The sequence below is a fragment of the Pelodiscus sinensis genome, chromosome 1 (assembly GCF_052426305.1).
Source record: "Pelodiscus sinensis isolate ZL-2025 chromosome 1, ASM5242630v1, whole genome shotgun sequence".
NCBI lineage: Eukaryota > Metazoa > Chordata > Testudines > Trionychidae > Pelodiscus > Pelodiscus sinensis.
Genome location: NC_143052.1, coordinates 218,958,400 through 218,975,397, shown reverse-complemented (window position 1 = coordinate 218,975,397; position 16,998 = coordinate 218,958,400). Strand labels below are relative to the sequence as shown.

The window sequence follows — 16,998 nt, the reverse complement described above, 5'->3', positions numbered from 1 at the left end:
CACAGTGACCAGAGCCCAAGGGAAATAGCAAAGAAGTGGGACACACAACAAAGTTTTCTTCAAAAAAGAATAGCATATGCAGTTAATTTGTGCATGTGTTTATATTAATCCCCACCCCCACAGACTGTGCACTGGGAATTAAGGGACCTCACCATACCCCATAGCCAACAAACAATGCCTACACTCTGTTTGGGACTATGGCACGCTAGCAAGGGCCAGAACCAGGTCAGTCTACTAGTGTTCGTTCATTGCTAGATATCTTTGTACAGTAAAACTCCGGTAGTCCAGCATCTAGTGGTCCTGTACGCCTGATGGTCCGGCACCAACTGCAACCCGGAAGTGCTCCGGCAGTTGCTTCAAGTTGTTAGTATAATTGATAACTGCGGCTGGATCCACAGCCAACAGGCTGTCAATCTACCTTTCCTCTCTGTTGCCTGGAGGAGGGGGGGCAGGGGAAGGTAGGGGTCGGCGGGGAAGGGGGCGGGGGTGTGCCAAACCCTCCCTCCTGCTGCAGGGAGGCAAAGCCTGCGAGCAGCGGAAGGGGAGAGGCAGCGAGAGGCAGACAGCCGCATTCAGGACGTTCTAATCAGTTACACTTACTCCAGCTGGATCCACAGCCGACAGGCTGTCAATCTACCTTTCCTCTCTACTGCCTGGAGGTGGGGGGGGGGGGCGGTGGGAAGGGGTAGATCCGCAGGTGACAGGCTGCTGCTGAAACTCACAAGAGATCATCTCCCCTCCCTGTCCCTGCTGCTTTTACCAGTAGACTGATAGTCCAGGATCAAAAGATCCTCTCGACGCCTCTCCCCTTCCACCACTCGCAGGCTTTGCCTCCCTGCAGCAGGAGGGAGGGTTTGGCACACCCCCGTCCCCTCCCCCGCCGACCCCTACCTTCCCCTGCCCCCCCCCCCTCCAGGCAGTAGAGGGGAAAGGTAGATTGACAGCCTGTCGGCTGTGGATCCAGCCGGAGTAAGTGTAACTGATTAGAACGTCCTGAATGCGGCTGCCTGCCTCTCGCCGCCTCTCCCCTTCCTCCACTTGCAGGCTTTGCCTCCCTGCAGCAGGAGGGAGGGTTTGGCACACCCCCACCCCCTCCCCTGCTTCCCCTCCGACGAGACCCACCCCTGCCAGAGTGCCTCCTGATAGTCCGGCATTTCTGATAATCCGGCACCACCTGGGTCCCCAGGGTGCCGGATTATCGGAAGTCTACTGTACTAGTCACCTGCTCAATAGAGGTGCTGGGGTACTGCAACATTAGTGTGGCCATTCTTTCTGAGTAAAACTGGTTGGAAAATGGTCAAGATTTACTGTTGTTTATCAATTTGGTTAAAATCTCCCTCATTGACACTTCAGTTTAGGACACTTCATCATATTTGTCATTTTAGAAAATTGGTTCAGATGTGGGGATCTCACTTTCATCCTCTGCAGTGAAGACCTATGCAAAGCATTAATTTATATTCTCCACAATGGTTTTGTCATCTTTGAATGTTCCTTTAGCACCTCTATTGTCCAGACTGTTTGACAGGCTTCCTACATCTGCTTAAAAGCATTGCTGTAGTTTTTATGACTTGAGAGAGTTCTTCAGCTTCTTATTTGTTCTACCTTGTTAAATTTGTTCACCTAACTTACCAGAATTTATGCTCCTTTCTGATTTCCTCAGTAGGATTTAACTTCCATTTTCTAAAGGATGCCTTTTTGCCTCTAACCACCTCTTTTATTCTGCTGTTTAGACATGATAACATTCTTTTGTTCCTCTTACTGTTTTTATTTTTACATTTATTTTGAGTATACATTTAGTTTTGAACCTCTCTTATGGTGTCTTTAGATAGTCTCCATGAAATTTGCAGGCATTTCTCGCTTGTGACTGTTCCTTTTAGTTTCTGTTTAATAAGCTTTCTAATTTTTTACATAGTTCCTCTTTTTGAAGTTAAATGGTACTATAGACAATTTCTTTGGCATTTTTCCCTCTGCAAAGATGTTAAATTGAATTACATTATGATCATAATTTCTGAGTGATTTAGCTGCATTCACCAGATTCTGTGCACCAAATAGGACTGACTCAGGAATTACCTTTCCCCTAGCCAGCAAAATGGAAGAATGCCTCAAACTTACTTTCTCTGGTCCTCTCTTTCCAACACATTTTGTCTTATCTTTTACTCTCAGTTTCCAACTCTCATTTTCCAACCTCCTCTGTCCCTAGTTTTCCTTTCCCTCCTACCCCTTATCCTCCTCTAATTCTCTCTTTATTCCTCCTCACATGTTCTTCTTTACACCTGTTAGCTAGATCTGGATGGGCCGATGATAACTTTCAATCATGGGGCCTAATAGTCCTTCCTGAGAAGTTGCTCTGAAGAGCTGAGTGTAGTGCTGCATGCCCCCCGCCTCCCATCCACCACAGATACACTTTCTACTATATGCCTGTTGGTTGTTGAGTAAGAAATAGAGCTCCACGCATGAGAGTCAGGGGAGTAGAAGATACCTAAGGATATGTCTACACTACAGAGTTTTGTTGGAAAAATGGCCATTTTTCCAACAAAATTTGAGGAACGTCCACACTGCAATTCTACGAGGAAGAAGCCTTTTTGAGAAAGAGCTCTTGCGCAAAAAAGCATTTGTGAACAGAGAAGAGGGAGTTCTTCCGGAAGAAGAGGAAAAAGCACAGGTGCCCTGGTGTCCATTTTGTCCATAATAATCACAGCTTACGTGCAAGAGAGCATCCATTCAGTCTGGACGCTCTCTTTTGAAAAAGCAGATCACTTTTTCGATGCACATTTGCAGTGTGGATGCTCAATTTCGGAAGAAGTTTTTCCAGAAGATCTCTTCTGGAAAAATCTTCTTCCGAAAGAAGCCTGTAGTCTAGACGTAGCCTAAGTGCTCAAAGGAGGTATAACTGCAGGAGCTCATCAGAACAGTAGTGTAGATACAGAGATGAATAGGCCCGGTAGGAGGCCAGGTGATATGTCATAACATTCCACTAAATTTGGATCAAATACTTGGTTTCAGTCAAATCATCTGGGGTCATTTCAATAAACTAGCATGTCTGATAATTTGAAGATTTATCATTGTCATTGGCATGGCCAATAACAGCATTAAAAGTAGCGAAATATCATTGGTTGACTCGGATACACAGAATTGTTTTTAAAATCCCAAAGAGTTAACAAATACCAGGAATAGGATAGCTACTATATCATTGAAATTCATGTGTCAAAAATGTAACAAGTACTGTACAGGCAGTACAGCCTCCAGACAAAACTTGTCAGCCAATCTAGACCCCAGCATCATAGCTCTAGGGAGATGACACCTACTCTTGGTGCCATCTCCCTTGTGATCTCTCCTAGCTGATATCTTCCATGAGACCAGTCCATAAACTCTGAATCTAAATTGAGTCTTTTCATCCTTCAACTTACTTTGTTTCCATGTTAGTTTCTCAGAGATAGCTTGAGGCAGTGCTGTGACCCCTTAGCTATCTCACACCTTTCTGCCTGTCTCTCCCTCTGTTCGCCTTCATTTATAGCTGGGCTTGTTTTCTGTACTGGTCTGTGCTCTGGGTATGTGCTTCAATTGGCAGTTTTGGCAGCTGCTTTGGATTGCCTGTCAGCAGGAAAGAGTCTCCTGTCCCTTCTGCCTTTCTTCATCCTGAGGTTTGTAAAGCCCATTATAGGTAGGTGAGGGCAGGGTAGGATCAGAGCAAACTGATGATTTACCAGCATTAAGAGCAAGTAGAAACTACCCCCTTTCTCCTGCCTTGTCATGTGAGAGCCAGTCAGCTTTCCCCCTCACGATTTGTTGTCAGAAGAAGTAGGAAGATCAGGCTTCACTATTGGGATACCGTAGTTTTAGTACCCACACACTGGAGGAAGGAAGGAATGAGTGAGAAGCATCAGCCTCCCTCTCCCCGATACAGACACACACACGCTGCAGAGAGTGGGGGAGGAGAATTAGAAGGTACTGCCCCATCCACTCCCATTGGGGGATATGCCCTTCCCCTCTCTCCTGGAGGAAGGACGGTGTCTCCATTTTCTCCAGACATTTGAAAGCCACACCCTGGCTAACACGGAGTGCATTTTCAGAGGGGCCTGAGCCCATTCACTACAATTGCCCTGACAATTTCCAAGGCAACTTTTGAACATTTGGACCTAAATCTTTGAGAAGACCAGGTTGTCTTCTGCTCATTGCCCCTGGAAACACAAACAGACACATGTGCATATAAATCCTTCTGATCATTTACATATCATCTGATAGCTTGTGACCATGCTGAGTTTGGTCTAACAAAAAATTTTCAGCAGACTGATATAGAACTAACACAATTAGGGCATGTCTACACTAGGAAATTATAACTCATTTTGAAATAACTCCCTAAATAACTAGTTTGAAATAGCCTGTCCGCACTAAAGGGAAGTCTCAAAATTAGTCTGAGGTAGGCTCCCTTAATGTGGATGTGCTACCTTGACTTAGAGCCCCAGAAAGCACTGGGGAGTAATTACTTTGAATGACTCTGGGGAGTAGTTATTTTGAAATAAGTGGAACATCCACACTATCGCTATTTCGAAATAGCTAGTTTAAAATAAGAGTTATTCCTCATGGAAAACAGGAGTTATTATTTCAAAATAACTTCCTAGTGCTGACAAGGGCTCGCCTTGGGGAAAAGAATCGTTCTCCTCTTGAAGATTTTATTTCTAGTTGTGATCACTAGACCAGAATAAATAAAATAAAGTAAGAAAAGACTCACTGTCACATTCCTCTCATATTTTTTGCTTTAAGTAGGGGGTTGTACTTCAGATTATCCCATTTTATTAACACTTCTTAACTTATGCAATATTTTCATTTAACTGAAGATCTGGATATGAAACCTGGCATTCATTCTAGTTCCCTCTTGAGCTCTCTAAAGATTATTCAAAAGAAACTAAATAGGACCAGTGCACCATTCGTTCTCCTTCTGATAAAAGTGTATTTCAACAAAACTGAATTGCTACAGTCACCAGCAGCAATGCTCCTTTTGTCAAGCCCTGAAGTGTGTCCATTAGAAAATCAGTTCACAACCAGAGCCAATGTTTTTTTCCCTAAAGCATGTCAGAGGAAGGTTACACTCTGATAGATGTTTTACTTTGCTACATGATTCACTAGAGCTTATGTGGACTGTGAAATGTTACTTTGTTCTGTGTTTACATGTTTGTTTTGTTTTCCTTTGTATAAATTTTTGCTTTGACCAATGGATTTTGACAAGAGGTATAGGCAAACAAACCCTAGCAAACATAACATGCTACCGTCCCCAAACTGTCCTCTTCCTTAGTCAAATCTTTATTCAGGCATGGATCTTTTCTGCCTCAAGAGATACCTAGTTCAAGATCCTTGACCTTCCACCCCAGTCTTTATAGTTTCCAGACTTCTGTCTATATTACTTTTTTCCGTATTTTGTTGCAGTGAATGTGTGTGCCTTGGATTATGTTTCCCCAGGTACATTAGCTTGCAGTTTTCTAAATGAAATCTCATTTTTTATTTTATGGGTCAATGTTTCTAATCTTTTCAGATCTTTTTGTATTATTGAATAGCCTTCACTGGTTTTTGCAACTCAGGTCAATTAGTCTTATCTGAGAATATCGTGTCATATAACATTTCTAGTATATAACTTACAGTCAGAGCTGTCAGAGAAAGAGTAGACAAGCATGATCTGTGAATGTGAAGAAGGGAGACACTTGTGTTTCCTGGCTCAAGTTTGGATTCAAGGAACTTGGATGACTCTACTAATAGAATACAGAGCCACTTATTCTGGCTATGGCTACACTGGCAGCTTCTTGTGCAAGAACAGCCATTCTTGCGCAAAAACTTGCCTGCTGTCTACACTGCATGTGTGTTCTTGCGCAAGTGAATTTACAGTATAGAGTTGTAAGACAGGGCTTCTTCCATGAGGAATAATCCCTCCGGCACAAGAGGGCAGTGTAGACAGGCAACATGAATTTCTTGCGCAAGAAGCCCTTATGGTTAAAATGGCCATCAGCGCTTTCTTGCGCAAGGGAGCATCCACACTGCCATGGATGTTCTTGCACAAAAGCACATGCCAGTGTAGACGAGTTCTTGTGGAAGACTTTTTGCGCAAGAACTCTTCCGCAAAACAGTTCTTGCTCAAGAAGCTGCCAGTGTAGACATAGCCCTAGTGCACCGTTTGCATTTGGTCATATCAGCAGTTGGTAGTGATTACCCCCAATAGCTATTCATTAGCCTGCGTGAAATGAGTTTCTGGTGGCAGTCTAGTTTCTAGAACCCAGGTGTCTGTATCACAAAAAAAAAATTGAATCGGTCTTAACAAAGGCCAAGGACTAGAAGGATGTGGAGACTGAACTAAGTCCATAGTTTGTATTCTTGGGTGCAGTTCAAGGCATAGTGACAGGGAATGTTGAAATTATACATTACTGTGTTTTGTGTGTAGAAATAGAGAATTTATTCCAATACTATTAAGCCTTGTATGCACTAATTGTTTTCTCTTACACACACACGCACACACGCACCAACTGACCAACCAACCAATCCTCTGGGTCCTGAAATTCTACAGAGCTAATAAAACAACTTTTCAATTACTAGGGTTGGGATTTTTAAATATGTTCACAGTTGGCTAACTCAACTATTGAAGTCAGTGGGTGAAATCCGAGGCCCATTGACTTCATCAAGGCCAGGATTTCACCCATTTACCTCACGAGTGAGGAGAGAGGGTGGACAGAACAGGCCAATGCTGATTGCTTTTGAAAATATCACCAAGAGCCCTAAGCATGTTATTGATCTCAAATTAACGGTCTGTCCTACTGGCGCTGAAAGTGAAAACCTTTTTGTTGTTGTTGTTGTTCTTTAGGCAGAAGTAATTTGTGGTTAAAAATAAGCCAAATCATCCAGTCATAGCTCAGCCAAAACTCCTAATATGCAAAGAGAATGTTTGTTAATTAAGGACTGAACATTTGGCCATGCTTGAAATTGGTGGGGAGTGCAGTAGACAAAAATAGACTAGAGGATTCCTGAATTATGATCAGTGATAAATTATGTACGGGTTTCCAAAAGTGGGAGAATGAAGGAAATACTGGTATTATATATAAGAAATGTCTGTTTGTGTGTGTGTGTGTGTATGTGTGTGTATATATATGGGAATGGAAGAACTGGTTGGTTCCATCCAAAGAAGAGTGCAGGATGTAGCAAAAACTATCCCCAACAGGGTACACTTGAAATGTCTAAAAGGTGTGTAAAGCATATTAGAAAAGTCTGTTTGTCCATCTGTGAGTCCATTTGTTCAAGAACTCCTCCTAAATGGTAAAAGAGCATGCCTTTTAACCATGGCAGTGGTGGCAAGAATCTTAGGCATGGAGTCATGATAGCTTCTGGGGCATCACTGCCAAGTCATAGAATCATAGAACGCTAGAACTGGAAGGGACCTTGAGAGGTCATTGAGTCCAGTCCCCTCATAAAGTCCTCCACATAATGTATGTGGAATAGAGGCTGCTAACATGCAAATTCTTTATAGTTGTGCTGGTCTGTAAGTGGAAATAAAGTCCTATAATGATGCTACTGTGATTGCAAACTTTTCAAAGTCTCTATGTGTATGTCTGTACAGTGAAGCATGAAACAGTACAAAAGTTTTCCATTTGGTGTTTGAAAGAAGGGTCACTGACTGGTCACTGAGCAGAGCTCGCTCATGCAAACAAGTGTGGTTGGCAGCAATCAATAAAAAAGCCCTATGAGGAGTTCTCAGTGACTGTGTGAACACTTCATGTTGCTTCAGTCTGGATGTTGAATAAGCTGTGACCTTTCACTACATGTATCTGTAGTTGCCTAATTTTTCCATACCTCCATTTATACCATGATTTTCTTTAATTTCCATTATTCAGTTACCAATGCACAAAGCATACTGTCATATACCTGGAATACCACAAAGACGAGAAAATGAAGAGTACAGGTCACTGAAGGAGAAGTTATGCTTTGAGAATGATGTGAAATATTTTGTTTATTTCTTCCAGTCTCCTAAATCAGCATTTATCAGTGCTGCAAAAAAGGCAAGATTGAAATCCAACCCCGTCAAAGTGCGCTTCTCTGAAGAAGTCATTATTAATGGCCAGGTTTCGGTGAGTACCAAGCCATTTTAATTTGAAGGAGGAATGAGACAATTTAGGTCAATGGCACTCTAAAATTCTAAAGAGAGAAAAATCCACAGTCCACACAATTTTGGTACTGTTGTAGAAAATATAGTAGAAGTTGTGGAGAGGCACATTTCTAAGTATCTAAATAAATTAAAGCCCATTAATAAGCCTTAGAGCACATCAATAATCTTTGGCTTTTGTAAATATAAAATTTAAATTTCCAGTTCATATGGCTCATAGTCTAGACGTACCCTTAATTTAGTATAGGATGTTTTTCTTCTGTAGAGTTGGTGGGATTTTCATTATTGTTTTAATGGCAATTTTGTAACTGAAAATCACCTTTGGGAAACTCCAGTGAAGTAGTATGTCAGGAAAACAAATTAACACTAACATAAAGACCGCTTTAAAATTCAGTTGATCTACTTTGAGACTTTCTTTCCCTAACCTGCCCATAGGCAAAGTCAGGCCTCCTTCCAAAGACTCAGGTTTTTAAAGATGAACTCCTTCCTGGTTTGATTGCTTGTTTTATAAATTGCCAGAAGATGGTAATTCATTTATTTCTTCTTCTGAGTTCTTTAGGTAACATAGAGCAAACTCGTAATTTACATTTTGTTAATCAGCAATTTCACTTTGAAAATAATCACCTTCTGTTTCCCCCTTCCCCATGAATCAGTCCTTAACATTACAATCCCCTTCCCTGAGTGTCACAGTAGAGACTAACAGTATACATTATTGTGTGTGAATGCAAATACATGTACTTCTTTGCCAGTAACACATGAGAGTACTCAGCATTCTGACTCTACCACACTAGGGATGCTGTAACATAATCTGTAAATTAGCATTCTTTAGTCAAAGACATATTTCTGGGTTTCATTTTTAATTTTAAAAACTTATTTGTTTCAGTTTTAATATGTAAGTTGCACAGGGTACAATAAAGAGAAAAAAAACATTATATTCAAAGAGTCATAGCAATAACATGTAATATCAACTTTTATTCATACAGTTCAAGTAAATATGGCCAGATTCTTCAAAATAATTGTATTCTTTTAAATGTATCTGACTTATAGTTTCTAAAAATTTCTTTCTTTACCTTGACTTAGGAAATACTATTTTGAACAATAGGTTTGAGGTGTTAGGTTTCTGAATTGGCTTTACAGGCATATGTGCCACTTGCTGGTGAAAAAAGACTTTGAAGGAGCATGTACAAAAACTCCACATCCAAACTGCATAAAATATAGGTGCTCAGAATAAAGCTGGGCAAAATTTTTCAGTTGACTAGTAAATTTGCCCCCAAAAAATTGCAGTTTCAAGACAACTAAAAATTTTTACCAGCTCATGAATAGTTTTTCTCAAATAAACGGGGGGGAAGAGGGAGGAGAAGATTTTGAAGTTGAAATATTTTGTTTCTACATTACCTAAATTAACTTTTTGACATTTTGTTTTGAATCAGCATATTCTGAACAAAATCTCATTTTGAATTGACATTTTGAAATTAAGTATTGCTTTGACTTGACAGTTCATTTTGAAAATATTGTCTCAAACAACATTCATAATTTTCAGTCATCCCAAATGAAATGTTTTTGTTTCAGTGAGGAAGAAATTAAACAAATCCGTTTTTGTTTGAAATTAGCCATTTTTTCCTGAACTAAAAAATCATTAATTAATTCAATTCTAGATCAGAATCCAGATCTGGATTCATACTCTACTGTTTGGCACCAGTCCTTTCTGCTGCATGTTCCAGAAAAGAATATTGACCGATTATATCCCTGGTGCATCTTTAGGGATGTCAGGGAAAGTACAGCAAGGATCAATTGAACCATAGGAGTTTAATTTAACATCTTGAAAGATCAGCCTGTTACACAATGTAACTTTACAGTGATGTGATAAATAATCCCCAAATAGGTATTTTCCAACTGTATCTGCATAAATCACACTTCCTTGTAGAGTGTTATTGTAGGAAAAAAAAGCAGGGTGCAAAAGGACAGTTAACATTGGTAAATTTCCAGGGATTTTGTGCTGCATTTTTATCACTTGAAAACAACTAACTGAATCATTTCCACATGAAATACAGATTTCTTCTGTAAATGAGGACAGAACTTTCATTATGATAATTGTTTTTTGCAAATTGTAATCAGATTTATCAATTACAGGATCATAGTTTCAGCACAGTGGACATGCAGTCTAACAACTGGTGTGTCTGTCTGATACTGCATATCTCTGGAGTCTCCTGAGAGGTGGCATTGCTAATTCTGCTTTGGGTTTGATCCAACAGACCCATTTTCATATGTCACCAGCTTTCCTTGTTGTGTGCTGTTCTTCCCTATAAAATAAAATGTAGGCTCTTCTTGTGCATGTAAACTGGGGTTGTAATCTAATTCACTAATCTGTTTAACAGGAAACTGTTAAGGACAATTCACTTCTCTTCATGCCAAATGTATTGAAGGTATACCTTGAAAATGGGCAAACCAAATCCTTCCGTTTTGACTGCAGTACTTCAATAAAGGTAGGCTAATACACCAAGCCTCGTAACATATGCTGCCTAGACTGCCATCAAAACATTCTGTAAGGGCTCTGTAATAAAAAAGCAAAAACTCCACTAAGCCCAGAATTCACACATGAGCCTGAATCGTTGTGTTCCTTCATAGCTGGCTTCATATATGTGAGCAGTAAAGACATACAGGCACTCCTTGAATTTACAACACAGTTGGTTCCTGAAAATTGTGTCATAAGTCGAAATGTCATAACATGGAACTAGAATCTGCTCCATTACAAATTGAGTATCACAAAGTTAAAACTGACATCAGAAGTTGAAACAGTATGTCAATTTATAAACTTCGTAAGTGCCATTCATTGTAATTCAAATGTCATAAATTTGAGGACTGCCTGTAAAAAGTTTCTGCTCTGTTTTTCTGCCAATAAACACACAATGTTTTATCAGTGACGCAAAAATAGAGTTGATAATTTTAATGTGACTGCAGTAAAATTAAAATATGCATGGACATTGCTAAGGTTTGATAGTCTGCCAGATGACAGCATGATTTGTCAGCAAAGTCAAAAGGTTAGAAGATTAAGATAAATTGAGTATCATCTAGCCTGTAGTCTAGTGAAATCAGGACAGGATATTGGTGTATTGTCTCTTTTTCTTCAACGTTTTTCATAAAGAGGCTAAATCACACAGGATACGTCTACAGTAGCCCCCTAGATCGATCTAGAGAAGCTAATGAGGGCAACCAGAATTGCAAATCAAGCCCGGGATTTAAATATTCTGTGTTTGATTTGCATATTCCTGGCCGGTCGCCATTTTAGAAATTGACTAGCCCGAAGTAACTGCCGCAGCAGTGAAACAGGATTCCGGAATAAAGCCCTAAATCGAATTAAGTGGTATTCCTCGTGGAATGAGGAACAGCTGTCATGTGTTTGTTCCCTCCTGGGTGCAGTGGTTTTGTCTGGTGATGTTATTCACACATGCTGCTACATGTTTATGTTAGAGAAAGCAAAGTTGAAGAAATGCACTTTGCAGTTCTAGTGGAAGGGGTGAGGTTTGTGAGGGTCCTTAGTTCCTGTGGAAATTCCTTCTACAGCCTAAAACCAGTGCTCGTGAAAGCTCTCGTAGGATGAGTTCTCTTTGTCAGAATCACAGGTGAAGCACTATGGTGATGTGGATCATATAAGTAGATCAAGGGTAGCTTGAGGAATTTCTTCTTTTCTATTTCAGCACCTGATGTTTTCTATCCCAACTGTTTGTTCAAATTTTTCCTATTTTATTCTATCAACATGATTCTCATAGTGATTATTTCATGATGTTCAGTCAGTTTGACCTTGGTTTTCTTCAGCTGTAGTGGTAAAGACGTATTTGTACTGAAATAAAGGCAGGGAACTTTTGATTAGTTGATTGTAATGTACTAGGAGCTGAAAGAATTGGTTAGCAATTAAATATCAGGTCCTATACAGATTAAAGAAAAAATGTGGGCTGATTTTAATAATTGGATGCATGCACCTTTTATTGGCATATTCAGAATAGCAATCAGTAAACAGCACATGTCACCGTGTCATATTACTTCTCTTTAGCAAACTCTTTTCTTCAAATTACTGTTATATTGTTTGTTTTTGAGCACAAATTAGAAGTGTCAATATGAGTAGATGGAATGGGTAGGTCTTAGATTCCCTCTAAGTCAATATAGTACAGATTGGCTCTCTCTGAATCTCTCTGGACCAGAGAGCCTTAGCTCCGGATAGTAGAATCCTGGCACCCTGGGGAAGCCTTGGGGCTGCAGAGTGCCGGCGGCCCTGGGGTCGGCTGTGGCTCTCCAGAAGCCCCAGAACAGCTGAGCCCCCACACTCTGGAGAGGAGGAGCTCCACTGGCTAGAAGCAGCTGTGCTCTGGAAACCCGAAGCAGCTGAGCTCCAGTGGCCTCAAGGCTGTGGGGTCTGGCAGCCTTGGGGCAGTGAACCCCAGCAGCCCCGGGACTGGCTGTGGAGCTAGGAGCCGTGTCCCCCAGGGGCAGGGGAGTCTGGCAGAAGGGCTGACCTCCATTAGAATCATTAGAACCATAGAACTGGAAGAGACCTCAGAAGGTCATCAAGTCCAGCCCCCTGCTCTAGGCAGGATCAATTCCAACTAAATCAACCCGGCCAGGGCTTTGTCAAGCCAAGACTTAAACACCTCTAGGGATGAAGACTCTACTACTTCCCTAGGTAACCCATTCCAGTGCTTCACCACCCTCCTAGTGAAATAGTTTTTCCTAATATCCAACCTGGACCTCTCCCACCACAACTTGAGACCATTGCTCCTTGTTCTGCCATCTGTCACTACTGAGAACAGCCTCTCTCCATCCTCTTTGGAACCTCCCTTCAGGAAGTTGAAGGCTGCTATCAAATCCCCCCTCACTCTTCGCTTCTGCAGACTAAACAGACCCAAGTCCCTCAGCCTCTCCTCATAAGTCATATGTTCCAGCCCTCTAATCATTTTGGTCTGGCAAATTCCCTCCTTTGAGACCGGTGAGGTCCCCAGGGAGGTCCAACTTGTAATGATATTAACTTATTTTATTTAGTTTGATAGCTTGCAACTGATTAATGACACGGCTAATTTTTTTAAGGTTTAGGGACTCCTATTCAATCACTGACACACACACACACTACCCTTGCACCACTATGTTATAATTCCATGAAAATGGTTAATTAACCTATTAATCTGCTTAATCAACTTTTGATCTAATTTATGTTAAAGGATAGGTCGGACCTACCTGATCTAGCACCCTAGGGACCTGAGTGATCCTGAATCACCAAGTTTTTCTGGACCAGGGGAGGTCCAGGCTACCTACCCAGCTGCAAGCTCTGCTCCCAGCCAGGGCTGCACTCCCCGCCGCCTGCCTCACTGCTGCCAGCTCTGGCCAGGCACCAGCCATGCTGCCACCAACCTGAGCTGGCCCCACTGATTCCAGCTCCCCACCATGCCAGTCTGAACCGGGCTGCACTACCCACTGCCAGCCTGGCCTGGGCTGTGCTTCTGAACCTGGCCAGCCAGGGCTCTCTGGTCCAGCAATATCCGTAGTCTAACAGGACCATGCATGTTTTCAGACCAAAGTGTCCTGGATTTTAGAGGTTCAATCTGTACTTGGATTGTTATTCATCATATGCTCTCTTTAGTAAATCCTATCCATCTGCCCTGATTTATGTCTAACAGCCATTGGGATGGATGTAAATGCTTTAATCATTTCACCATTATATAGTGAATCTGCATTTTCAGTGATGATTTTATTATGTATTCCTCTCTGTCATTGTACTTACCAAAACAAAAATAATTGTTGTACAATGTTAATGATCTAGATATGCTTAATAGATCTACATAGAAAGTAAAGTGGTAATTAGGGATAGTTGAACAGGTTTGGGTGAAATAAAGATAGCATTTAGACAATTTAATATACAATTGTAATTTTAGAAACAATTACAGTTGAAATGATCACCCTTACTTTAAGATTTATGTTGATGTGAAGAGTTTTGCTAGAATCTCCGTCCACCTCGCTTTTATAATGAAAACAAAAACCCGAGTCTGGGGGTGTTGTTAAAGAGACATGTCATTATTCTGGACTTTATTTTGATCATATTAAAATATGTAAATATGGCTCCACAATGCAGAGATGTTAATGTCTTTTAACAAGAGATTTGACTGCACATTTTTTAAAAACCCTTCACTATAGGAATAAATCCATTCTCATCTATTGAAATCAGTGAGAGTTGTGTCCAATCTCACCCTGTGACATTGCTGTTTCCACTTTGACATGTTGGAGCGGTTTATGTTTTCTCTTTTGGAGGGAGATATTGCCTATTTGTAGACATATCTGCAGTATATTGTTTTAGAAGTTTGTGTTCAGTTGGTACCAAGACCCTCCATTATAGTGATTCTATATACAACACACATTTTTCATACATAGTTCTAAAAATCTAGTCCCAAAGTTTTGGGGTTAGACACAAAAAATCTGGTCCCAATGTTTTAGAGAAGCCTAAACATAAATGATATTTGTTGTTTGTATCTTGTATCCTTGTTCACAGGCATGCAAAGTGAAAATAAAACACAGCCAGTCTGACTTGGAGTGTTTAACTTCCATTTTATGCTACACAATCTACAAGGTGATGGAAAATCAGGCCCAAAGCCTTTCATGATTTTAATCACATTTCATTAAATCTTCTCTTAATTAGGATGTCATCTTAACACTCCAAGAAAAGCTTTCCATCAAGTGTATTGAACACTTTTCGCTGATGCTGGAGCAGAGGATTGAAGGAGCTGGAACCAAACTTCTCTTGCTACATGAACAAGAGACTCTTGCTCAGGTCTGTGTAATCATACATGCAAGTAGATATTAATTATATTAGATAATCTATACATTATTCATCCCTCTAATTACTTATAGAATCATAGAACTGGAAGGGACCTCAAGAGATCATCAAGTCCTCACAGCAGGACCAAGCACTGTCTAGGTCATCCCCGACAGATGACTGTCCAACCTGCTCTTGCATATCTCCAGTGATGGAGACTGCACAACCTCCCTAGGCAATTTATTCTAGTGCTTAACCACCCTGGCAGTTGAGAAGGTCTTCCTAATATTGAACCTAATCCTCCCTTGCTGCAATTTAAGCCCATTGCTTCTTGTCCTATCATCAGAGGCCAAAGAGAACAATTTTTCTTCCTCCTCCTTGTTAACATCCTTCTAGATACTTGAAAAGTGCTACCATGTCCCCCCTCAGTCTTTTTTTTTTTCTAAACTAAACAAACCCAGTTTTTTCAGTCTTCCCTCATAGGTCATGTTTTCTAGACCTTGAATCATTTTTGTTGCTCTTCTCTAGACCTTTTCCAATTTCTCCAACTGAGGCCTAATCCGTGCAGAGCAGAGTGGAAGAATGACTTCTGGTTTCTTGCTCACAACACAAGAATTAAGAAGCACTGATTGAAGCACTACCAGCTTCTACATATTATTATTGGTTATGATAGTATGACTCTCCTAGAGTGCCAGTTTGTCTAGGATTTGTTTTTTATCTAGGCATCCTATTTTGATGCTTTGATAGCTCGTTATGAAAGTATATACATTTTCATAAGTGATTATATTTATGGCTAGAAATACATTTTAAATCCTTTTTCATAGCATACACAGTACACCTCATAAATATCATTGGACAGATAAAAAGTCCCATGGCAACAGGCCAGAGACCTTTATTCAGTTTATGAAAACTTATTTACATGTGTATGATTTAGTGTTTTGCATCTCAACTGGTTAGCAAAACATTTCTGTGTAAGTTGAAGCTGTCTGCCTTATGGTCATGTCCATCCTGTTTTAGCAAAATTTTCTAAAAAGCTTAAGGATGTCCGCTCTCAAGGGTCCTATGATCATGTAATTAAATAGTGTGTGATAATGCATATTCATAAGGAGGCCTGCACTAACTTAATTCTGGTATTTCCTTACTTTTGAGTGCTTGGTTATATGACCTTAACATTCTTTTAACATGATTTTGTCTGCTGTTTATACAAAGAGTGTGAGATTTTTCAGAAACACTCAGTGCCGGCCTCACTGTATTTCCCCTTAGATATTAATGGTAAAGCTTTAATTGAAATCAATGGGAGCAAAATTAGGCTAAGGCAGGAGACTTCAGAAAATCCTATCCAGAGCTTTTATGTATACACACATAGGGTATGTCTACACTACAGTGTTATTTCGAAATAGCTTATTTCAAAATAACGCATCTACACACAAAATGCATTTCGAAATAGCATTTTGCTATTTCGAAATAGCGCGTCCACACTGAGTGGACTCTGAATCACGTTTAAGGCTGGCCGGAACCAGTTCCAGCAGGGCACCAGGTCAGAACTTATTGTGTGGGGCTGCTGCCTGAGGCTATCTGAGGTCTGTGCTTAGAGGGACACCCTCGCCCCCCTGGACAGCCAGTTCTCAGGTTTCCCTGCTTGCTTGTCTGCCTCGATGAGGGACAGCAAAGCATTCTGTCTCTGTGTGCTCTGTTTGCCCTCACTCAGGACACCACAGCACTCAGCAACATGGAGCTAGAACTGCCCCTGGGCACTCTGGTGCTTCTTTTGGATGGTTGCTGCAAGCCTGGCTGCACTTTCTGCAGGCTGCTATCTGGGAGGTCCATCGGGGGACTGTCAGTATCCAGGAGGCCCTGCGGGAGAGCTTCCACCCTGAGGAGCACTAAGAGCCTCCTTGATCTGCCCCACTGGGGGCTTGTGCCTCATTCCTCCCTCACGTCTTTCTACTTACTCCTCCCTAGTCCCCCTTCCTGATGTCAAATAAAATACACGTATTTTCATGAACACAAACTCTCTTTATTTAACAAAACAGGGGAGGAGCAAATGAAACTCTGGTGAGACTGGAGAAAG

The 16,998-nt window shown here is 41.0% G+C and overlaps 1 protein-coding gene and 1 long non-coding RNA gene across 4 annotated transcripts in view; one reads left to right on the top strand and one right to left on the bottom strand.

Moving 5' to 3' along the window:
- Positions 1 to 16,998, top strand: part of FRMPD4 (FERM and PDZ domain containing 4) — a 440,511-nt gene that overhangs the window by 399,852 nt on the left and 23,661 nt on the right. For all 3 annotated transcript variants that reach the window (XM_075914867.2, XM_025184488.3, XM_075914868.2), the window contains 3 exons: positions 7,995 to 8,099; positions 10,510 to 10,617; positions 14,811 to 14,942. In XM_075914867.2, the coding sequence (XP_075770982.1) occupies positions 7,995 to 8,099; positions 10,510 to 10,617; positions 14,811 to 14,942 (345 nt within the window). The remainder of the gene's footprint in view (positions 1 to 7,994; positions 8,100 to 10,509; positions 10,618 to 14,810; positions 14,943 to 16,998) is intronic.
- LOC112545733 (uncharacterized) overlaps positions 11,253 to 16,998 on the bottom strand; it is a 90,963-nt gene continuing 85,217 nt past the window's right edge. Inside the window, exon 4 of the long non-coding RNA XR_012898855.2 lies at positions 11,253 to 11,972. This is a non-coding gene — a long non-coding RNA (uncharacterized LOC112545733). The remainder of the gene's footprint in view (positions 11,973 to 16,998) is intronic.